We start from the raw sequence: 25,428 nt of genomic DNA, 5'->3' as shown, positions 1-25,428 counted from the left end.
ACCTTTCGGCCACATTTGAATGGCTTGCTGTTTTTATTCTCCATGGAATGAGATCAGAATGTCTCAAATAATGTTGGAACGCCGTAGAATGCGGTTAACTGCATCTCACTGTTACGTTTGTTGTTATGAATCTAACAGAGAATATAACAGCAACGTCAGCTAATTGGACTATGTCAAAAACAATCTCCCAGGTCGCACTGGAAATCATGGCAGGCATGTTTCCCCGTCGTCTAACTTCTAACACACGGCTCATTAACCACGACACGTGCCATGTACAGGGAACCCTTCCACCAGCCTCTGTTTAAGAACAGCAGGCTCCCGGGACGGTACCTTGTGGTGGTAGCAAGAAGGGAGAGGGCGTGGGTATGTTGCTGGAGGAAAGGATAGAACGGTGTATTTTGTTGAGTGATATATTAATGACTTTGCACTGAACTACTAATGGAGGGATCATTTGCCGCATACTTTGGTATCACATGCGGTGCAAGTTGCTACGGCCGCGTGGCGCGTTGGCACACCCGATCCCTCGATCTCAGAAGTTAAGTAACGCGCGGTCCGGACAGTTCAACGATATCATCGAACTCCGCGTCCTGGTTCTCCAGGGAGGTGGTAGCAACTGTCCTCCTTTTCGTATACGCGGAGGGCGTGACCTGAGGCATGATTCGTAGCTCTGTAGCACGCTATACACAGAGAAAAGAGGGGTTTAAGGTCTCCAGAAACCCCGTACGGGCTCCCGGAAACGCACCCGGGAACCTCTATCAGACCCTCGGTATGTGGGGGCCGCTAAAATAGCGGGTTGACCCAGTTACACTGAGAACCAGGGGACGGTACAAAAATCCCCCTTTTTTGGGGGTGTTGGTCACCAAGTACCCTAGGAAACAGGGTACACACTAGTAGCGAAAAATTAGCACAACAAACCAACCAATTTTTCCTTAGGGGTGAGTTATGAGGGGTGTTTTGAAACTTCCTTTGTCTTGTTTTAGTCGACGATTGGCCCACGTATTGACCGTACCATTTACCGTCCGCCGCTTACGACGAGGGGTGTGTGTGTGTGTGTGTGTGTGTGTGTGTGTGTAAGGGTACTAAATCTGCCCCAAACAACACACAAAAAAAACAATCAATACAAAATCAGGCAGAAATTATGAGGCAAGTGGGGAGAGGAGGAATCGAACCACTAAGTAAGACTGCACGTAGGTCTCTACCCCCGTTTGGCGGAGTGAGGGGGCAGTCAGGACCTCCTTTCTTGCTGCCACAACAAGGTACCGTCCCGGGAGCCTGCTGTTCTTAGAGCTGGAAGGGTTCCCTGGCACGTGTCGTGGTTAATGACCCGTGTGTTAGAAGTTACACGAACGGGGGAAATGCCTGCCATGATTTCCAGTGCGACCTGGAAGATTGTTTTTGACATAGTCCAATTAGCTGACGTTACTGTTAGATTCTCTGTTAGATTCATAACAACAAACGTAACAGTGAGATGTGGTGGTAACCTGCTGTTCTTAATTGGTGGGATGGTTCCAGGCACGTGTCGTGGTTAATGACCCGTGTGTTAGAAGTTACACGAACGGGAGAAATGCCTGCCATGATTTCCAGTGCTACCTGGAAGACTGTTTTTGACATAATCCAATTAGCTGACGTTATTGTTATATTCTCTGGTAGATTCATAACAGCAAACGTAACAGTGAGATATGGTGGGAGCCTTCTGTTCTTAATCAGAGGTGTTAGAAGTTAGACGCCCAGGCAAAATGCTTGTCATGTACTAGTATTTCCGAAACCAGCTGTAAAAAAAACGTTTGTCGTGTTGTTCAATTCCCAAGGGAAACTATGGTGCACCGTGCGATTAATTACTATATTTGAGTTTCACTTACCTTAATTGATGTTATCCCCAGGGGACACATGTTGGTAATTGTTCTAAATGGTTGCCTGATCCATCTAAGTTGTTTTTCTAGAGGCTATTTTCCCTGATCCATGTGTCTTCCCTGATCCATGTCAATCCCTTTTTTAGCCTGTTAGGTTTTCTGTTAGGTTCTTAAATGGCTCATGTTCTGCTAGGTCCAATATCTTGCCACTACTGTCATTCCTGCATTCAAGACGTGAACTAGTGTAGTAAAGGCGTCACTATTGTGGTAGACTGATATCACTTACCAACATGGCAACTGCCCATGGCATGCACATTGGTGCCACTACAAGTATCTAACTAGTTTCATCTCTATATCTAGAGTCTTTGCTACCTGACTAGTGTGACTTCTACAAGTACAACCAATAGCCTACAACACAACCTATTTGCCCATTTTGGTACTTTCTCCAGTCTCCTTTCTCGTCATGTTGGCCATCTCCGAAGAAAAAAAAGTTTTTTTTTTCTTCTGAAATCAGGCGAAAATCAATGGGCGCACTGATTGCATCCATAAATTTTACCTGCTGTGGCCTTGGGAAATAAAATCTGAAAAGTAAACAAGTAAACATACGTTTTGTATTATGTTTCTTTTATAGAAGAAGACGGGTCTTTCACCTGTCATCAATGTCAACCTGGTCACGAGTGTAAGCATGGGGACGAGCGAGAGGACATCTGTCCAGCCGGAAAGCACAGCAACGAAAACAGATCAGCGTGCGAGCTGTGTGCAGCAGGAGAGTTTAGCGGCACTCCGGGAGCAGCGTCCTGCCAGAAGTGTCCAGCTGGACAAACCAGCAACCCAGGATCATCTCACTGCAGTAAGTTTCAATCTGAAATCTTTTCTCACTTAAGTTTGTACTTGGTACACCAACCTGTACTAATTTAGCTTCTTTTAATTGCTAATTAGCTTCTTTTAATTCTTATAAAATTTCGGCCCATATGTACTGTGCAAAAAGCAGTGGGACCACCTACTTAGGGGCCGTCAGTAAATGGTATCTAACCATAGTTGTCTTTTGCGTGTTCATATATGACTTATCGTTACTTACACGGTGGTCAAATTTGGGCTCAAAACCTCCCATGTCTAGCCGAAGTCGAACCTTGTTCCACGATGTTCCATCTGACGCAAATCAAACCGAACCCGTGTTCTATTTAGGTCATCTGCGGTCATTGCATGTAATACAGTGCTTTCTGGCCTTTTTTCCCCAACTTCCTTGAATCAGGCGAAAAATATAGTTTTTCACCAATAAAAACAATTTTCTGGACAGCACAACTACGCCGTCACTTTTTTTGCGTCCTGTAAAATGTAACGAAGCTACTGGCACCTTTGTTGGTGACCTTGAATATTCTAAGTGTTTTTTACATCGGTATCGGTATATTTTTACACACTCCCGCTATCCGAGCAACATGACATGCGTGCAAACATCGTTTAAGATCTCGACCAAGAAGAATCCAACTTAACTCATTGACGGCTCAAAATGACCGCAACGGTTTTCCCGAGATTTCTGTTTGGGGGATTTAAAAAAAATGCCTTTGATTTTGAATTATCGGCAATTAAGTGCGAAAAATGCCATTTTCACGCATATTTTCGACTGTAACTTTGCTTAAAATAAAAAAAAATTGAAAATCCAAAAAACAAAAAGTTTTATTTTCCTCATAGATGACGAAAAATGTGCAAATCAAGAATTTTCGATGACGCCTGTGGCCCATCTTATCAAGAGTTTGGTCAAATTAAAGGCCTTCCGGAAAACATAAAATAAACGTCTTTGAAATCAAAATCTAAAAAAAAAGCTTTTCAAATTCAAATGGCATGATTCAAAGTTTGTAAAATTGCTACTTTAATTTTACTTCAAGAACATTTTCACTTTTATAACACTTTGTTAATTTTCAAATATTTCACGCTGAGCCAACAGTAGACCTCCTGTAACCCAATACTCTGTCGAACGCGCATAGAAACGGGAAATAATACCCTAGCAACCGACCGCCGTGTTACTGCATTTTTTCCTGATAGTTACATCCATGAAATGTCATGGAGGTTATATTTTCTGTAATATTTGTCTGTCTGTTAGCAAAATTACTCAAGAACGGCTGAATGGAGTGGTTTCATACTTGTTATGTTGGTGGGGTGTGATAAAAGCTCGAATTGATAAGATTTTGGGTGCCGTATCTGTCGTTATAATCAATGTAATAATATCAGAAATAACCCCTATATCTACGATATATTGGAAAATGCATCGTGCTTCAAGCGTTTGTTAATGAGCTTATCTCAAAGCAGATAGTGGGGTGATTTGTATGACAGCTGTTTGGGGAACCCCGAGCTTTTAGAATATGACAATTAGTTTTATTTATGTCTGCTTAGGATATCTGTAACAATTAACTCCTTAGAGCAGCTGTTTGCCCATTCCGGTCAATTTGAATATTTTCAGTTGTATTTGTATGTTTGTGTACAAGATAACTCAAGAACGGCTGGATAGATTGGTTTCATACTTAGTGTGAAAGCTGAAAGTGATTAGATGTTGTGTTCTGCCTTGCATTACATTGAAGTTGTGTTAGTATGTACTTGGTTATATTGTATATCTATTATCTAGATGTGTTTGGTAATTCCTTATCTGAACAGTTGATGTCCTGATGTTGATGGCAACTGTTTGAAATATTTGTAACAGTTGGCACCTTAGAGCAGCTGTTTGCCCATCCCGACATTTTAAAACATCTGTTTGGAGAAGCCGGACAATTTTGATTGCGATAAGAAACTGCATGTATGTACTTGCGCGTTTGGGGACACAGTGTGTTATATTTCGTTTGTGCTGTTAGGTGTTATGTGGAGCGCCTTGCGTTACTTGAAAGTTTCGTTAGTATGTAATCGGATTTATTACATATCTATTATGCGGATGTGTTAGGTAATCCCTTATCTGAACAGTTAATGCGTATAGCAACTGGTTAGGGTAATTTAACAGTTGACTCATTAGAGCAACTGTTTGCCGATGCTGGACAATTTGAATATGATAAATAACTTTGTATTTAGCCACTTGTGCCTTCGGGGACCTGGTGTGTTATATTTCGTTTGCGCTATTAGATTTTGTGCTCCGCGTGGCGTTATGCTGATGTTGTGTTGGTAAGTACTTGCATTATTATATATCTGGCATCAACTTGTCCCCGTATCCTACATGTAGGTATTGGTTGATGGATATTTCATGTCCTTTTGGTTGTGTTGATGATGTGTTTGTATCCTGTATTGTATTTCTTGTATTCCATTAGTGAATTTCTCATATGTCATATTATGACAAAGCATACATTTGCGATTTTACCCAGTATGTAGGACATAATGCCTGTCCTGGAAAATGAGTGGTTACTGTCTTTGGTTTTCGCACCTATATTTTTCCCATATGGCGTCGATCTATTAAACTCAATTTATACTTTTAAGTATCACATATTTATATTCATATTCATATTCTTTGTCTTTATATAAAAACCCAGTTCTCTCCCGTAACAGTAATATCCATTACTCTCAAATACAACCGACCATCAACATACATAACATCCAAAAAAAGTAATAAATATTTCATGGGGGTATGAGGTCCCCGAATTCTAGTTCCTAGTAAGAAGTGGCGTGATGATGGGCGCTGTGGGCAGGGCTACCCAGCTACAGACGGTAACCCTGCTGAATGTGACCAGGCAGGTAATACCCCATGCTGGTACATGGTGCGGCAACACTTTGAACCACTGCAGCTGTGCGGGTTGTGTCGACCACAGAAACTCAGGAACATTACTTGCACATACAAAAGATCGCTTTGTCATCAGAAAAGATTGATAAACTTAATGAACATGCCAGAACGATACCGTATTCAAAATCGTCTGAATTGCGATATCGTATACCTGTTGACGATATCGCCTTTATTACATGTAACATAGGGCTAAGATAGCTTCGTACTTCGTAAACCTGCCCCGACCATATGTATTAAGTTAGATGACACCGCTCGCAACGTCCGAAGTTCCCCGATCACTGTCTCCAGTTGCCTGTAACTTCGTAAAACTTCGTACACGCTAACGTCGTACATTTTACCAATTTCTGGACATATTTTGAGGTCAGCGGTGATACTGAGTTTTATTGGGCTTAAACTCTGGCAGTTTAAAGTCACTTACAATTTGAATGTAAAAAGTTTATGTCTAAAGACACCAATAATAACACTAAAAGTTCCTACATTTGTTCTGGGAAAAAAGACATCACTTTTCTTTCTAGTCCAGTGATACAAATGTTGCAACTATAGACAGGTGGCCACTATAGAAAGCATGCTGATCTATTTACTAACAGCAGGAAGTTACACATCATTTTAGTATCCACTGATCTTTATTTATATAAACATTGCACAGGAAATCTAATTGTTTATATTTACAGCTAGTTCAAACACGCATGGTGTTTAAAAAGAACAGGCGAAGAAAGGTTACGATGGAATAATTGTTTGTTTGTTTGTTTGTTTTATTAGGATGTCCATTAGTGATACTATATATCTATTCTGCATGGAGCCCGTGACAATTCATATAAAATAGAATAGCATTAAACATAAGCAAAAAATCTATAAAAGAATAAGTAACAAAAGTATGAAAAAAATGAATAATATATATATAAAAATAAATAAAAAAAGCGAGACACATATTAATTGTCATTCAAAGTTTCACCCTATTCAGACCGGGGGGGGGGGGCTTTTGAGGCCCGCGCTAACTTCGATGTCCTATAACGCCAGAACGGCTTACGCTAGAACCACCAAATTTGGTGAGTTTTCCTAAAATATTGTTGGCAACAATTCTTCGAAGTTTGACAAATTTTCCATTTTTTCTTGTTGCCATGGTAACCGTTTGTTGACAGGCAGTTTTGCCAAAAATCACTACTTTTGGTTCTAACAATGTATTTTTCAAATGTATTTGCTATATTACTGTGATTTTGTTACATAAATAAAATCTTATATTATTCAGCATATCTTTCATAATTATATATGCATAAATTATGCTAATTTGATGACGTCATCAGCCCAAAATCCAAGATGGCGGAAGGAATGGCCAGATCAAGAAAAACAAGCTAATTATCCCTTAAAATTTGCAACTACCTGGTATTTTTTCATCAAAAACCATCTAAATGAATGAATTTAGTCTATTTCCGTTGCCCTTTGTGATTATTTGTTGCAAAAAAAGTATTTTTAAAAATTCAAGGTGGTGGATATAATATGGCGGAGCCCAACTCGTATCCTAGATGTGCATGACGTCATTTTATGACGTCATATTGACGTCATTGATGTTGCTATTGGCAACGCAAGTCGTAATAAACATTATTATTATGTTATCTGCACTTGTTGTTACATTTTTGCAGCATAATTTGAAGTTTTCTGAGAATACCCATTTTTCATGGGTTTGGCCAATGTAATCAAATTGATGACGTCATAATTACGTCATCTTACGTTAACGTAACGTCAAACGTCACATACTTGTCAGATATTATGTCGAAATCATGTCCTAAAAATTTGGTGGCCCTACGGCACGTCGTTTTAGAGTTATAGGACTTAGAAGTGGAGGGCCTCAAAAGCCCCCCCCCCCCCCCCCCCGTCCAGGGATGACCAAAAAAGCCCGGTCTGAATAGGGTTAAGGTAAGTCTTTGAAATGTTTTAAACATTTATTTGCATGATTTCAATGTGTTCCCCGTTTTCTTCTGTGTGTAAGGATGGTTCGCTGTCGTTCTAATGGCTGGACATTTGGTTCTCATTCATTTTTGTTACCTGCTTAAAAAAGGCAAGTATTATTTTTGGTAGGGATCACGATATGGCGTTTGTGTTTCCGGACCAATATCCTTAGAACCTCTGGATGGATTACGATCACGTTTGCTATGGGTGTAGATATTGTTAGCCATTGTGCTTTAGCGCGCATTAGAAGTTTGCTGCTGTTTTGTGATTCGTTAGAAAGATTTACACTCCTTTTCTTGATATGGAGTGATCTGGTCGTCTTAATGGGGACAACTGTGATATCTAGATCTGCTTTATGTTTACAGTAGCATAGGAGCGTGTAGAAGGGGAATTTCCGGCACTATCTCCACGTAAATGTAATGACATCTATCTCCATGAAAAATGGAGATCTAGTTTTGGGTGTCTGTGTGTGTGTCTGCCTGTCTGTGTGACCAGATTTACGTAGTGAGCTTAACTCAAGAACCTCTTTGGGATTACGATGATATTTGGTTTGTGAGTAGGTGTTGGGGCAGACAAAGGTCACAGTTAATTTTTGCCCCCCCCCCCCTGGTATGTCATTCGTTTTTGGATCTTCTGAATGTGCTGTGCGTTCGATTTTTGGATGGCAGATAGCTTGTGACATAAGAGATTTGTAGTGTATATCTGGCAATTTAGCAGGTACCTCTGGAACTGCAGGGGCATTATTTTCAAAATCTTCTAAGGAGGGTAACTGACGAAGGGAACGACAAATTTACAAGATATTTGTTATGTAGGTAGCTTAGACAGAGATGCACATCATGAAGTGCAAGTTGGCAAGTTGATACCTAATTTGCATGTTTAATGAGGAAAATCTGTATTTGCAATGTTTTCTTTGATAGAACTAAAATACCTGTAATGTATGTAGTTTGTAGCAGGTGGAACATTAGCAGATAACAATTATGTAAATAAGTCCTTAATTTTCATAATTAATGGAAAATTGCCATAATTCATCTATGTGGTAAATGATTGTACAACCAACATAGTGACTAGCGTTGGAGATATGCGGTCTCTGAAGTCTTGTTGATACATGTGTTTGGGTGGTTGCCTGATGCTCAGGATTGATTTTGGGCTTCCTTGTGTTTAAAAACTGCTGGTAGCCTTTTGTGTGTTGCAGGCCTACGGGCGTTTCTGGTGCTGTATCTCCCGACCGAAACGTGTGATCGCGATGATATTTAGTACATGGGTTGGGGGTGGTTGCCTGGCACTAAGGTTTGTTTTGGGGCCGCCTGGTGTTTGAACTTGACACGGACGGACATGTTTGGGCATGGACATGCTGTGGTCTTGATTTTTTGGGGACGCATACCTTTCAATATAAGTTGAAAGCTGAACCTCTAAAGGGCTGAAGTTGAAAAATTAGAATATTTTGCAGCTAAATGTATAACAGGTGATACATTAGCACCTCAGATTTACAGATAGTAGAATAAGACACTGAACGCCACCCTGTCACCACTGTGTGCAGGGTGAATCACTGTATACACATTAGGTATATGTCCCAGCAGAAAATGTAAAAGGTGAAGCCGATGGCACAAATCCACAACTAGTAGAAAGGGTAACTGTGACCATCTCCGTCACTCCTGTATGGAATGAACCATTATATACACATTAGGGATATGTGTCAGGTGCAGGTGTAACAATAGGAAATAAAAATGAAATGGTGAGGTCACTAGAATAAGGTGTAGTTTTGGATTTCACCGTTTAACATCGGTATATATATAAGAGCAATGATGGAATGATTTGCCAAACGTCATACCATATCAACCCCATAACACACCATACGCACCATCACAATTTTCATAGGCCTCAAAGTGTTTTACTCCAGCTTGCATACATTATGACAGTGACGTTAATTCTTTAAAACAATCATGGTTATTAAATCTGAATTTACGCCGTGAATCATGTTTTGTTTTTAGCTCGAGTGTGCTTCGCCCCCATCAAAGGAACTACCTGAGAGTTTTTGTTGGAAACTTTGAATTTGGAGGACGATAACGCCGGAATCTTGTATTCCTTTGATGCATATACTTGAGTATCGACATATTTTTCATTGTATTAACCTGTCTCCAAGCAACCATTATTTTCAAATAAGAAGTCTCTAACATTGACTACAATAGAATTATTAAGTGCCTGTATCAATTATGCAAATAAGTTATTCATTAGTATAATGTACATCCCGTTTTATGTACCTTCACCCCCAATATTACTGGGTTTTTTTAGTATTTAGGAACTAAATTTAGTTTGGTTACCTGTGTGTTTCTAAAGAATGGTACTTAACCAGTGATTTTGTAGCATTTAGGAACAGTTATATTAACTTGCGCGTAGATAGTGTTCACAATGAGAAACTATTATTCACTTGTGTTTTTGTTAGTACTTTGGAAATGTTTCCTGCACAATATTATCAATAAAGAAAATACAAGTTGAAAACATTATTCCGTACTGTAATCGGTGTGACACCGGGGCAAAATCGCTGTGACACCGGTTCATGTTTTGTTCCTGCTCATATATACTATGTCTAATACCATGATATAGCAAGCTATGGTCCTATACATGTCAAAGTATTTTGAAGTTTAGAGCTCTTGTTGGCCAACTTCTCAGACCCCGCTAAACACTGTACTCATCGTTACAGTTACTGTACAATATACATTGACTTAACTTCGCACACTGACCAGGATTGTGTGAACTTATAAATTGGCCAGCTTCATATTCAGATTGAAACAACGTATGATGGATGCATTCAATCGACGCCTGTGCTTTTTTACTAACTCAGTAATATTAGAGACACAGGGCAAATAGTATTTTATGGGGGGCATCAATAAGGCAAAGTCCAAAGTGATTTTTGTCGGTGCGTAGCCAAACACTTCTAAAAGCCCTTCTAAATGCCAGGTTACGTAATCGAGTCAGCGTGGCCGAGTGCTAGTGGTTTGAGGCGCTGGACGAAGATAGCGATTTGCTTTTGCAGCCGTGGATCATGGATTCGAACCCCACTTGCTACATTTATTTTCCTTTCCTAGACAAATCTCATGTAATGTTTTTTTTTTAATAGACGAAGACCAATTAAGTACTTCGATGTTTAAAAACTCTTTTTTCATGTGGTTTTGTTTTGCATCCAGGGTTTTTCCAAAAACGCACCGGCCAGCTTTTTTCAGAAGCTTTCTTGTTTCAGAGGTTTTGGTTGACATTTTTTTTCTTTACCTGTTTACAGGACGAGATGCCTCATATCTGACATCTTACAAGGGCTGGAACTACTACAAGGTACCTGCAACTGGAGATATGACATCGAACAAGGTGAAGGCAACGTGTGAGGCAGCGGGGTACGTGACGCCGTGTTCCGGGGACAGCGCCTGTATATTTTCCTCCTCGTCGTGCTTCCAAACAGGCTTGTTGGACTGTTATAACCCCATGAAGGAAGTATCCCAGCAGCTGTGTGGTGCTAATTTTGACGGCTGTCCACAGATGTACGACGTGTACCAGTTCATGAACAACTGGCATGGTGGTGCCGCCTGTGGTGCACAGCCGATACGCCGGTGCGCCGACGGCAATGGACAGCAGGACAAGTACGCCTTCTGTGCCAAAGGTATTTTGAGAAGTTCTGCTTTTAACCTCCTTGTTTTAACTTACTACTCTTACTTAGAACGTTTTTCTTGAATGAAAAATGGAGGTATAGTTTTTGGTGTGTCTGCTGTGTGTTTGTGTTTCCGGATATTTGTGGCCACTATAACTCTAGAACCTCTGGATGGATTGTTATGATATTTCGTATGTGGTTAGGTGTTGTAAAACGAAGTTGTCAGCACTGGATTTCCAGAGCTGGATGTATAGTTTTTGGTGTGTCGGCTGTTTGTGTGTTTGTGTTTCGGAAATTTGTGGTCACCATAACAATAGAACCTCTGGGTGGATTGTTAAATTTTGAGTCTCTGGAGGATGTCACCCATACACTTTAGATAACCTGGCGTCCGGTCTATCAGCCGGATAATCTTTGGTTTATTTTTGGTTTAGCCGGGATTTCTTGGCAACAGACAGACACAGAAGGTGGGTGATCAACAAATTCCAGCTATATAATTTGATATGCTTGTCCAAACTATTATTTGGTTGTTTCTAATGAACTTGCCTCGACGAACCTAACCAGGGTTAGCCTGCTTTGATTGTTACTACAAGGTCAGAGGTCACGCCAAGATGGAGGAAATGGTTTCAGTTCTTGCTGAAAGGGATTTTGAATCCAACCTAATCCTTGCAGTAAGAAGCAAATATACAAAAGTAACGGTCTCCTCTGTCAGCACTGGAACATTAGTGCTGAAGTGGTCGTCAGCACTGGAAGTCCAGTGCTGAGCCGGTGTCAGCACTGGAAAAGCAGTGCTGAGGCAGCTTCAGCAATCGAAGCCCTTCTGTCAGCACTGGAAACCGAGTGCTGAGACTACAATCGGCACTGGATTTCTAGTGCTGAAGACGTTTCAGCTCTGGAAATCCAGTGCTGACAAATATTCCGCACTGGAAACCGAGTATAAAATGTATAAAGTTGGTGAAAAGAACTTACATTCTGCTACAAAATGTAAATCGACAACTGTATTATACAATGTTTTTTAAATGATGGTTCTTTGCCGCACAAGCAGAATGTGTCGTCCACCTGTAACAATATATTCTTTGTAAAAAAAAAACAAGCGATCTCTTTACCACACAGATAGACCAACTGTTAGTTGTCTACCGCTGACTAAAAAGACACTACTTGTTTGCCACAAAGAGAATATGTGATTTGTTGATTTAAAATTTTTGTATCAATTGACCAAAAGAAACGAAACGTGAGTGCCATTAACTGTATACACAATTAACAACATCACAAGTGTCTACTCTAGTCTAAAGCTAGTAAAAGCTAGTGCCACGCAAGATCTGCTTGGAGATTAAATAACACGCACAGATATATCTAAGTCTAAAGGAAATTCCTCGTACGGACGCATGCTACACGAATATTACGTTCAGCACTGGAACGTTCTAGTGCTTTATTAACGTCATCACTGGAAGCCCAGAGCTGAAGTTTTTACAGCACTGGTCTTCCAGTGCTGAAAAGTTCCCGAGCACTGGTAAATCCAGTGCGGAACCCGTTACTTTTGTATATCAGCACTCGGTTCCAGTGCTGACGGCGGTTTCAGCACTGGGTTACCAGTGCTGGATAACCAGTGCTGAATAACCTTTGAACTGGCTCGCCGCCTCTCCACCGCGAGTTCAGCACTGGCACCCGAGTGCTGACGGCAGTTCAGCACTGGAAAGCCAGTGCTCGAAGAAGTTCAGCACTGGAAATCCAGTGCTCGCATTGGGTTCAGCACTGGAATTCCAGTGCTGAGGGAGTTTCAGCACTCGAACATGGCCGTTCAGCACTAGAAAACCAGTGCTGACGTTTCTTCAGCACTGGAAAACCGGTGCTAAGGCCGATTCGACCCATTGATTCAGTGCTGAACCCGTTACTTTTGTATACTTGCCACTAAGAAGCACCTAGAGGCCACCAAACATGCCATCTTTATTGTACACAGGGTTTAGAGTATGATTTATTTTCTCTTTTTTGTTTCTTTTGTTAGATAGAGCAAAAATCTTGGCAATCTTGTACCGTACCCCCCTCCCACCCGGACAGTTTGTTATTTTGTTTTCAACAGCGTTTTTTTTATGTTATCCATTCCCCACCCTTATATTTGCGTGACCCAAGACCTCCAAACCATTAGCGGCGTTGGGTTTCTAGTCACTCCCAACCCGTGTCTTTCTCCAAAGTGACTGAACCGTCATTGTTGAAGTAAGGAAGGGGCAGAAGAAGCAAGGAGCCGCTCGAACTGTTTTCCAACTCATCATCATAATTTATGCAAAGTTCATAAGGACCACGTTTTGCACTAAACCTATTCCGACCAGATAGGGGAATTTTTAGGCCCTCAGCAACATTTATGTCGCATAACTCATGAACAGCTAGAGCTTTCCTTATAATTTCCACATTATTGTACCAATCTTTGCGAAAACCTAGGAGAAGGTATAAGACATGTTGACTGACAAAGTCACGGAAGGATTTTTTCTTCAGATCAAAAATGTTCAAATGGCACTTCAAAATGTACGCCTGGGGTCCAAATGGACCTCACTCGGGTGTTTGAGGGTTAACTAATCAGTTATTACCTCAATCACTGATGGCGGATGCGATTCAAATGGTCAACTGCAGTCGCACAGTGTTCTTGTGTTCAAATTCCCCCGTCCTCGTTTACTGACGTTCTGAGTTCGACAGAAATACTGAGAATGCTGTGAAATTTGAGTTAAACAGGCTATCTATGACAATGCTTATTTCCTTTAACATCTTGCTGACACTGACAATTGAAATACTGTAGTCTTATATTCCAGCACGCAAAAATATTGGCGCCCTTCGAAGTCGCCGTCAGTTTTTCAGGGACGTGCATTGTGACGCTTGTACCTTCACCCCAAAAGTGCAACACCACACTGATTCAGACACTCTCTAAGACCTCAGAGTTTTCAAAGTTTAGTTGCACCTATATCGTTCGCCCGAGAAGTTACTTTACTTACTTGTAGATATTCGCAACTTATGTCAGACACCTTTGTTGTAAGCATGCTTACTAAACGAGCAGAGAAACTTACCGATGCGTTGAATGTCGCGTCTTTGGAGTGTGGTCTCAGGCAGTGACTGTAGTACGATGAGCATTGTAAGGTTGCCTCCTTTACCATATCAGTTGAAAAAATGCAATGCCGGGTAAAGTTTCCGTCTGATCTTTCTCACAAACTCATTGGTCGTACTTTTACAAGTATAATAACCATCAAGTTACGACGTAACTTGCGTCGTAAATCTACTCCATATATTATAGACAATGCCAGGTACGTAGTACCAAGTCTTATGACATGGGAAAATGACTCCCTTTATTTAGCACTGATCATAATGATTGCATTATAAAACACTCCCCCAAAGTGTAGGATATGCAATATATCGCAATGCAGGAGAATGACGTCCCGAGCACAACTGAGCGGACCCGGAAGCGGCGCGCTCTTTTACGTTGTACTATGTTCGATACAATATTTAGTCCAGGTTCCCGTTAAGAGGTTTTATTAAGTTTTTTGGGGGTAAATTTTAGACCAAAACTGTATATTTTTGGCCCCTGTACCCTGGTATTACAACCAAGTGAGCTGATTATTGACACAGATGTGCCTTGATAATGCCCCCATATAAATTCAATAACAATTTTGGTGTACAGTAGAACAAAATTCTTATTTTTGCGATTTTTGGCCAATTTTTGACCAAGAAAGGACACTTTTGGCTCCTGTACCTTGGTATTACAACCGAATGAGCTGAAATTTAGTATAGGAGTGCCATACACATATGCGCACATGGATACATCAAACTTTAGGCATACAGTACAACAAAATTCTGAATTTTGCGACTATTTGGCTATTTTATGACCAGAAACGCACGACTTTAGCTCCTGTACCCTGGTTTTAAAACCAAATGATCTAAATTCGGGTAAAAGGGTGCACTAGATTCTAATTCAAATGACACATGTGTAATTTTAATTTTTGGCATAAACCTCTTCAAAATGATATATTTGGGGATTTTCTTGTCATTCTCCAATTTACGGGACTTGTTTTGGCCATTCTCGGCGTTCAGTGCGTTCCATATAAGGCAAACAAAGCAATACCTCCCGCCCTGGGCGACAGGTGGCAGGTGTCGGTCTGCTAATTAATTGAATTGCGCCGCCAGCCAATCAGCGAAGAGGAAGGACCACTTCGTCGCTAATTGGTATTAAAACAACTAATGACACAACACTTGCCAAACAAAGCGCGATTTTCCAAAACTAAAGGTGGTTGGTTAACATTGTCACGTGTGTATGTAGACGCAACCATGAATATTTTGGAGGATTTTGAAATTTATGTTACCCAAATAAAGGGTACTGCAAAGAATATAGGAAGATACTATGTGCATTATCTATATGTTAGCAATACGTAGCATGATAAAATATATTGTGTTCGTAATGTTTCTTCTTTCTCCTGTCCTGTGCCTGGTTTAAAATTGTAGTTTGCGAGGATTTGGAGTTCAGACAGGGTCATTTGAGCGGTACCGGACGGTACGCTTTCATTGAACGTTAGAATACATGTCTTTGTCATTGAATTTAGCAACATTCCGCATGGCAACTTCATATGAATCAATTTCGGCAGATTTGACTTTGGTAGGGTTAGTTGAGACAATCGAGAAATTGTTATTTGGCCCAAACTTTACAACAATGCATTTGATAGATATATCAATCATCTATACAGGGTACAAATTTCAAGTCAAAAAAATTACCAGCTCGGCACTTATGGCGTTACAAATTTGGGCCGAAAATTAAGTTATTTTGAAGCTTGAAACATTGTATTGTTTTGATGCTGCCCAAGAACTCAATTTTATCTCGTTGAAAATTTCACAACATTTTCTAAAAAGCCAAAATGTTGGTCTATTCAGATCTTGTTTTGTTTTGACGATACAATAGAAGGTGTTGGAGTGACAATGCCGTGAAGTATGCCGATTTCCGTGTTTTTAAGATGCGGAAATATGGCCAGAAAACTTTGTTGGCCCGTTACCATGGCAACAAGGAGTTTTGATCTAAAAGAAAGCTATTTTGAGGGGTTGTGGACCAAGTACTATCACTGTGCAAAATATGAGCCAAATCGATTTTTTTACCTTTGCCACCATTGTTTGATCCTTACAGACATTTGCTCTAAAGATTAAAAAAAAGGCCGTTTCTGTTCTGACAAAAGACCAAACAGACAAAGGCAACCTCAAGAACAATTAATAGGGAATGCATTCGTGCAATTTTAGGAATATTTTCAAAGCGATCGTAATGCTATAAAGAATGCCTCTGCCCCTGAGGCGTCGCCAAAAGTTCTGAAAAATACTGTCAAATTTACGTATCAAAACTAAACGCAAACTGACCAATTTTCCCGCGTTTTCCGCCAAGTAACATTTTCTTGATTGTCTCAATAACCATATTAAAGTCAAATCTACCGAAAATAATTGATATTGCTATGTGGAATTTTGGTAAATTGAACGACTAAGACTTGAAATCTAACGTTCAAGGCACGCGTACCGTCCGCTACCGCTCAAAGAACCCTGTCTGAACTCCAAACCCTCGCAAACTTTAATCTAAAACCAGGCAAATTATACGGGATTCGAAGGCCCCACTGATGAATATTAATTAGAATTCGCCTTCCTCATCACTGATTGCCTGGCTCATTAAATAAATCAACTCTCGCTAAAACCGAGGCCGCTGCAGGTGTGGGTCTCTGTGTGGTCACGGGAGTTCACCAATTCCCCCTCAGAAAAGTGCTGAAACTGATTATTTCTAAGTGGTTTATGCCAAATATTTTATTAGGTTCATTTCACCAAGTATCCAATGCATAGCTATACAAAATTTCAGGTCATTTGATTGTAATACTAGGTACAGGGGGCCAAAATATAACGTTTTGGTCAAAAATGACATTAAAGCATCCATAAAACCATTTTAAAGGCAGGTTTAAAACTGTCCAAAAGTATTGATCCGCTCTACCTTTGTGCCAAATTTCAGGTCATTTGGTGTAGGAACGAATGAGATAAAACGATTTAAAGATTTGACAGGAGAATGGCCACTCATCATTAGGATATCAAGTTATCTTAGCAAAAGATCCCAACGTGTTGTCATAGATGGTCATTGTTCATCACGATGGTAAAATTTGGCCCCAAAATCTCCAGACTTCTATGTGGGGATTTAGAACACGAATCATGTTCCATCTGACGTAATCGAACAGAACGCTGACGTGATCGAACAGAACGAGCGTTCTATTGGAGGTCACCCGCGGACATCCGCAGGTTGTTACAGTAAACACGCAGAAAACGCCCTCATTTGCCCGGGTGCCGTGCGTCGACAGAAAAACAAACATTTTCACAAATATAAACCGTTATTTGGCAAGATTAGTTTTGCTGCCGCTTAGTATGGACCATGTGACATGTAACAAAGCTGCTGGCGTCATTATCGGTGACCTTGGATATTACAACACTTGTTTACGGCGGTATCAATCACTTCATGTCCCTATCAGTGCGACTCGACATCGGACCAAACATGGTATTTAGATCGCTCACAAAACGCGTGCAAATCAACTCTTTTAGGACTTATATTGTCGACAACTAATATCTCCAGCTTTGTGTCTTAGGGATTTTTGAAACATGGTGGCAATTTTAAATTACTAGTCTTTGAGTGTGAAAATTTGAAAAAAAATGATGATTTTTCGACCTTATCTTGGCTGTAAAAATAGTTTTAAGTAGAATTTGAAAAATTCCTAAGACAGAAAGTTTGATCTTAATATTATTACCTATACGATATAAAAGATTTGGATTTTCAGTCAAATTTAGGACAAATCTAAATATGGTATTTATTTTTTTGGTCCACCAAACACCCTTTCTAAATCAACCAGTTAGGCACATTTTAGAAAACATTGCGACAAAACTGTGCAGCACACGTGCCCAGTAAGGTTTGACGTTTACACACTGCCAGTTTTCATTTGATATCGACGAGGCACATGCGAGGGGTTGCTTTTCTAACTACCATGATCTGTTGAAAGATGTTCCTGTTACTGTCAGGTTCCCCGGAGCGCACGCGGGGAGCCCCGGTAACCCGATACCCTACGTTCGAATGGAAACTTTGGGGCCAAATTTGACCATCGTGCATCCTGGCTCAATATTAGTGCAGGTGTTCCACATGGACCTATATTTGGGCCGACTATCATTTCTCATATATATATATCAATGATATTTTAAATGGTCTCGATCGTTTGCAACCCTACATCTTTGCTGAGGACAGTTCCCTTCTCGACATAGTTAAGAACCCTCTTGATTCCGCAGACATCCTAAATTCTGATCTGTCAAAAATTCACTTACGGGCCTGTCAGTGGCTCATGGAGTTGAACCTGATGAAAACGATTTTATTGCTTAATTATACTTCTTTTGATATGTGTTTAATATCTAGCATATCTGTGACATGTATAATCAAATATACATTAATCATGCTAATGTGATTATGTAATTGGTCAAAATAGCTGGCCGACAATATCACAATGAATACTGTAACCAGCTTATTTTCACTCAGATTTCATCACTGTTTGGAATTTTCTTACAGATCCAGTAATCCTTTTCCATGGGGTTTTAGCGTTATATGTTAAGAAATATGTATCATAAAAAATAAGGTTGATAATCCAAGATGGCGAATAGCTGAACTACAGATGACTTCACTTGATGACGTCAGTCATTGTTGACGTCGTTGCGTCGGCTTTTGACAACAAGTTAAAACACTGAAATTTTGATAAGAGACCTTTTATGTTAACATTTTGTGTGAAATATTTAGGCATTACGGGTAATCCCATTTTAGCAAAAAAATCAAGTATTGACGTTATAGTTACGTCATATATGTCATAATGAAAAAAACAAACATTTCATTAATTATAAAACGTGATGAGCACATCACTCTCTGCAAATTTGTTTACCGTACAGTAAGCCGTTTTAATTTTACGAAGGGGTGGTCGAATGAGCCACCACCCCCCACTCCCCGTCCAGGGAATGCCAAAAAAGCCCAGTCTGGATAGAGTTAAAATAGTTTGTGTAAAGTGGACAAACTGTAGAGTCACCCTATATAAATACTGATTTGAAACGATACAGGAGGTTACAGCTTATGAGATGATTGTACAAATGCTTATAAACATTTTTTTAGTACATTTGATAAGGCGGGAGAAGAGATATCGGTCGTTAGTTGCTTTTCTTTGATATGATATTGGCAAAATTCCAAATTTTGGGAAATGAGCCGTGGGTAAGTAATGAATTAAATACATAGGAAACCTTATCCGCTATCAACGGGGTGATCATTTTTAGAAATACTTGTCAATGTTATCGTAACCATGGGCCTTGTCGTTGTCACGGTTTTGAACAAACTGAAGAACTTCTTATCAGTTACTGGAACCACTCTACTCAAAAAAGTAAAAAAAGCGTGTAGATATTTTTTTCAAACGAACCACAAAACTGCAGCAAACTTCTAATACGCACACAGTGGGTCACAGTATCTATCCCCATAGCAAACATGATCGAAATCTTTCCAGAGGTTCTAAAGATATCGGTCCGTAATCACAAAGATCCCTACCAAAATCAATACCTTTTTTTCAAGCAGGTAATTATTTGATATTTGATGCGATGCGATTACAGTGACACCAAAAAAAATGTTCAAGTCTTAACTTGATGGGTACGTGAGGTGTGACAACATCGAGAGCCGCTATTACTGTGAAATTACCTCGGCATTTGGCAAAGATACCATTCCACATTTAACATTATCAAAGTTTTTCCTATTAACGTTAAAGCTGCATTTTACACAACTTTCATGCACTCCAGAAAGAAATGTAGTATATCTTTGAAATATTTGCTTTTTTTTATGTTTTACCCTAGGTGGACGATGATTTCGAGTGCGGTGAGGGTACCCGTCACCAAACGGGCCATATGCTAAATGGGAACCTGACGGTGAATTTCCTCGGCTAAGTGATGATACAAGACTGGATATTACTGACTGTTCCGGTTGTGGCAACTACTTTTCTTCGGTACAAGCTTGCTATCTATCCCACTCTCTCTGTATATATATATCTATCTCTCTCTCTCTCTCGCCCTGTCTTTTCCTCTATCTATCTATCTATCTCTATCTCTCTCACTCTTTTTGTACTGTATATAGAGTGATGCTATGAACATACAAGTGTGATCATGTGAAATTTTAAAACTTATTCCAACTCAAAAAGGGTTACTCAACAACATTTCTGTGAGCTACCTTATTTGTTTTGAAACATGTTGATACTTTTCAATGATCAATAAGCATCGCATCAAGACCGATGGGTTTTTCTTCTACTGCATGTTCTAACTCATATCATAATACCCGCTGTACACCATTGATAGTGCGTTTCTGTAACTCTAAGAATTATCAAATTACAAAATCTGATCTAACTAAAGTCATGCGATAACAAGAAGCTCTTTACCACGAATTGCATTCCTTTTTCTTCTCGGGATTGCTAAAAGCATTTGAAATGACTCTTGCTCACATGTGGCCACTGACTCCAGTCACCTTTGTTACCTTTTTTTTTACTTTTTAAATTTTAGCTATGTCTTATTTGGATACAGGTACACAATGTCCCTCTATAGACAGATAAATTTACAACATCCAGAGTGGGAGTATTCCTAAATTTTAGGAAGATAGCAAATTTGGGAAAGGTTGATCTTGTTATAGAGGTAGACGCTGTACCAACATATTTTGCATATTTTATAGTTTTTATCACCATTTATTCTGATACGAGAACACGATGTGCTTAGGGATATTTCATAGCGTTTTATTATATTACCATTTATTAAAATCCAGACACACAATGTCCTTCTGATGGCATTAGTCATACCAAGTTTACTTGGTGAAAAGAGAAACGTTCAGTTTGTGAGTTTTTATGAAATTATGTAAAAGAACCAAAAGGAAAGTCCAAAGGAAGGTTGACTTTGTCATAGATGTAGACGCTGTGCCAATAGATTTTTGCATTTTATTGCTTTTTATTACCATTTAATTAGATACAGGCACACAATGTCCTTCTGATGGCATTAGTCATACCAAGTTAACTTGGTGAAAAGTGAAACATTCAGTTTGTGAGTTTTTATGAAATCATGTAAAAGAACAAGTCCAAAGGAAGGTTGACTTTGTCATAGAAGTAGACGTTGTGCCAATAGATTTTGCATTTTTATTGCTTTTTATTACCATTTAATTAGATACAGGCACACAATGTTCTTCTGGTGGCATTAGTCATACCAAGTTTATTTGGTGAAAAGTGAGCAACATTCAGATTGTGAGTTTTTATGAAACCATGAAAGACAGCGAGTAAGTCTAAATGAATGGTGACTTTGTCATAGAGGTAGACGCTGTGCCATTTGACTTTGTCCATGTTATTACTTTTTATTACAATTTATTTCGATAGAGGCACACGATTTTCTTTTGATGGCAGAAATCATACCAACTTTACTTGGTGAAAAGTGGTCAACATTCAGATTGTAAGTTTTCCGAAATGTTTTGAAGGCATCAAGTTTTAAATAATTGTAATTCTGCCATAGAAGTAGACGCTGTGCCAATAGGTATTGCTTTTTTTTCCAATGACCTTAGTATTTTACTAAAAACCTCATGTTGAGACCAATGCCACGTGTATCATAGAAAACAGGATGTTAGTCCAACACAGCTCTACATACATGTGGCAGCGTCTACGCACAGAGGTTTTTTATCATTTAGTCCCATTTTTCGCAAGCATAAATTTACCATAGGAAACGGTAAACGAAAGTTAGACCCCAGTCTATACAGTTGAAAGCCTAACATGAAAGTAAGAACTAAAAAAAATGTTCCCTCTAGAAGGCAAAGGGAAACCTATACTCTGGACTCAGAGTTAACACGTATATGGAAGACCCAGTGCAACTTATGTGAATGCATTCATATTAAAAACAACTGTATTGCGTTCCCTTGTAAATGGTAAACTTTCTTCTGTACATAAATGACGTCAGCGGATCTCTACCATCATGTTATGATGAGATGGTTGATATGGATGTTCAAGAGCTTGTGACATGTTAAGAGCTTGAGATACAAAAATGTATGCTAACGACACATTATCCGTTATAAGGTTGGAAGAATTATTGACCTAATTTGGAAAAATACACGTTGATAACGGTAACAACTAGACGTAGACCATTGCTGTTGAAATACATTTAATCCATTCCCATCTTCAGAAGAAAAAACATGACAAAGGTTATTACTATCAAGTCTTTTGAAGACTCAAGCGGTTACCAACACTGCTATATCTGCTGTCAGTCATTGAGACTGGCGAAGTTAAGGAAGCTGAATATTTTGTTGTTTTTGCTTGCTCTAATAAAGCTTACAAATGGTTGCAGTTTGGTTCGAGTCTGTGCTTTTTTGCTTGTCAGCGAAACGGAGTGTCTGTATGTGTTAGCATGAGACAAGAATTTTAGATATACATCCAGACCCATAATGTTATAAATTGCTTACCATACTACTATAATGATATATTTATTTGCAAGATAGCTTTTGAAAATCTATTTTATCTGCATGTATTCATTCATTTATTCAAAACATTGCGAAATATCTAAAATATGACAAAAAAGTGTCGTCCAGTATATGTGAAATGATGTGTATGTGCGTGTGTGTCTCTGTGTGTCTGTGTGTGTGTATCTGTGTCTGTGTGTGTGTGTGTGTGTGTGTGTGTATGTGTGTGTCTGTGTGTGTGTGTAATAGCATGAAACATAGAAATGTCTCCAGCCCATGGAAATTGAATATCATCGCAAAGCTCGGTGACTGACTTATAAATATCTATGAGATTGATGAAGTCGCGATATAATTGACCATCCAGATAAGCACCAGTACCTACTCAGAAACTCTTCCCATCCCAAACACTGCAAGCAGGGGATTCCCTACGGTCAGTTCCTACGTCTAAGACGCATCTGCTCAAGCACACCCAGATTCAAGGAAAAGGCTGCAGAATTCCGGCAACACTTCCAGCAAAGGGGCTATGAAGAAGCCCTACTGGACGACGCCATCACGCGTGCACAAGAACGCCCCCGCGAAGACACACTGAAGGAAAAGGGGCCGACACCACCACAAGAACGTACAGTCCTGGTCACCACATACAGTCCACACCTTCCGCCACTACAAACCATCATCAGAAAATACTGGCACCTTCTGCAACTCTCCACAAGAACCAAGGACATATTCAAAGATTCACCACTGTTTGCCTATCGCCGCAACAAAAACATAAAGGATCTCCTAGTAAGAGCCCAGATCCCGAAGGAGGACAAGAACTTCCTGAAAAAATTCACTCCTTCGGGGTCCTTCCCGTGCGGAAGAAACAAGTGCTCCACTTGTACCCACATCAAGAAGATCAACTACTTCACAAGCCACCGCACGGGAGAGCGTCATCTCATCAGGAAACACATCAATTGCCAAAGCAGAAACATCGTCTATCTCATCCAATGCAAGAAATGCGGGCTACAATATGTGGGCGAGACCAAACAAACGTTGGCCAATAGACTGAACGGCCATCGATCATCCATCAACACGAAGAAGGACACTCCGGTATCAGCCCACTTCAACCTCACAGATCACAACATTGCAGACCTTGAAGTTCTTGGAATCGAAAAACTACGCTACACAGGACATGAAGACACCACAAGACAACGCCGCCTGCAACGGGAGTCCTACTGGATTCATCAACTCAGAACACTACATCCAGAGGGCCTGAACCAGGAGTCCTTAGAGATCACCAGGGTTTGAAGAGCAGCATCTCGTCGTGACCGTCACCCAATGAACACTCAATCGCCACATTAGCCGGTCACTAGCATCCTACCATCCACATGGAACGGATCCGAGACGCGACAGACTCCACCTGAGGACAACTCTACAAAGGACGGCTGGGGCCAACTCCTCTCCACACGGCAAGCTAAGACTACAGCATATTTACTATTGTCTCTTTTGTAATAGTCACAGCCATGTATGCATAGACAAGTCTTGTTTTTACCTCTGTACAAGTGCTCATAGTTAGCCGTACCGCACTCCATGTCTGTATCTCCCGCCTAACGGATGATGTCATAGAACAAAGGGCATAGGGCACTAAATGTAACCTGATTGGCCAGTAGAACAATCGTCTATGAGACGAACTACCTTATTGGTCAGGAGAACAATGGACTACGCTCAGAGCGCCCTGACCTGACTAGACATAGGCTCTGATTGGCCAAATCTAGTTAGTGCAAAACGATATGCTGTAAGCTGATTGGCCACTGAACCCAATACTCTGATTGGCCATACAGCCAGTGCAAGATGACATCCCATAAGCTGATTGGCCGGGAGAACAATGGACCACGCTCTGATTGGCCAGATCTATCCAGTGCATAACGATATCCTGTAAGCTGATTGGCCATTGAACCCTATACTCTGATTGGCCACATAGCTAGTGCAATATGACATCCTGTAATCTGATTGGCTATCTCCTGCCCTAACTGCTCAGGGCACCCTGCCCTAACTAGAGTAGAGGCTATAAAAGCCAGTGCGGTACCACTCTCTTGTCATTCTGATGAAGACTTTTGAATAAAAGGTCGAAACCGGTAAACCGTTGTGTCTCAGCCGTCATCCTTCTGACGCCTTATCGACCATAATTGACCATCCAACTAATGGTGAATATATATGATATTATGATCTAGTTCTAAAGATGACATACATTGAGCATTCTATTGATAAATTTCAGTTAAACAATAGAACTAAACGTATCTGGACTCTGATGTTTTTAAAATGATACTGTAATTGTACAAACGCAACGATATCAATAAACTTAGACAAGTATAGATTAGCACTTATTAACACATTCTACAGAGTTTTAGAGTTCAGCGGTCTGAAGTGAGACTTTTCTACTTTTCTAAGATCTACTCTGCCACACAAACATATACGCAAAATTAATATTCAAAAATTTTTCTGCCGATTTTCCATCAAAACAGTGATGACAACATGCATTAAAAGTGCAACCACTGAACATTGTATCATTCCATATCAAATTTCAATATCGTTATGTTTACATCACAAGTTTGTTCTTAAATGCACAGCTAGTAGTAGACTATGGAGGTAGGTAGTAGAGTCCATTCCTAGTCACCGGGAGGGGTTTGAAATAATAGTTTTATTAAGTTTGAACTATTCTAAGTAAAAAGAATATTTCAGCCACTAAAGTTCCAAATTGTTCAAA

At 40.0% G+C, this 25,428-nt stretch overlaps 2 protein-coding genes across 2 annotated transcripts in view; both read left to right on the top strand.

The window, feature by feature from the left end:
* The window catches only part of LOC118430231, a 50,801-nt gene extending 29,002 nt beyond the window's left edge, over window positions 1-21,799 (top strand). Inside the window, exons 21-23 of the mRNA XM_035840940.1 lie at window positions 2,482-2,700; window positions 10,820-11,191; window positions 20,072-21,799. Of these exons, the coding sequence (XP_035696833.1) occupies window positions 2,482-2,700; window positions 10,820-11,191; window positions 20,072-20,082 (602 nt within the window). The 3' untranslated portion in view covers window positions 20,083-21,799. The remainder of the gene's footprint in view (window positions 1-2,481; window positions 2,701-10,819; window positions 11,192-20,071) is intronic.
* A 625-nt stretch (window positions 21,800-22,424) lies between these two features.
* LOC118430230 lies at window positions 22,425-24,804 on the top strand. The gene is made up of 2 exons (XM_035840939.1): window positions 22,425-22,491; window positions 23,053-24,804. Exons 1-2 carry the CDS (start codon window positions 22,425-22,427, stop codon window positions 23,970-23,972), a joined length of 987 nt encoding a protein of 328 aa, XP_035696832.1. The 3' UTR covers window positions 23,973-24,804.
* The last annotated feature ends 624 nt before the right edge of the window (window positions 24,805-25,428 follow it).

Source organism: Branchiostoma floridae, chromosome 14 (genome assembly GCF_000003815.2).
Source record: "Branchiostoma floridae strain S238N-H82 chromosome 14, Bfl_VNyyK, whole genome shotgun sequence".
Lineage (NCBI taxonomy): Eukaryota > Metazoa > Chordata > Leptocardii > Amphioxiformes > Branchiostomatidae > Branchiostoma > Branchiostoma floridae.
This window is presented reverse-complemented; position numbering and strand designations above follow the sequence as displayed.

Excerpts from the sequence above, each read along its gene's own strand:
- LOC118430230 (XM_035840939.1), top strand. The coding sequence starts at position 22,425 with ATGACAAAGGTTATTACTATCAAGTCTTTTGAAGACTCAAGCGGTTAC. Across the intron at positions 22,492-23,052 it reads CCAACACTGCTATATCTGCT|ATAAGCACCAGTACCTACTC; the intron begins GTCAGTCATTGA and ends TTGACCATCCAG.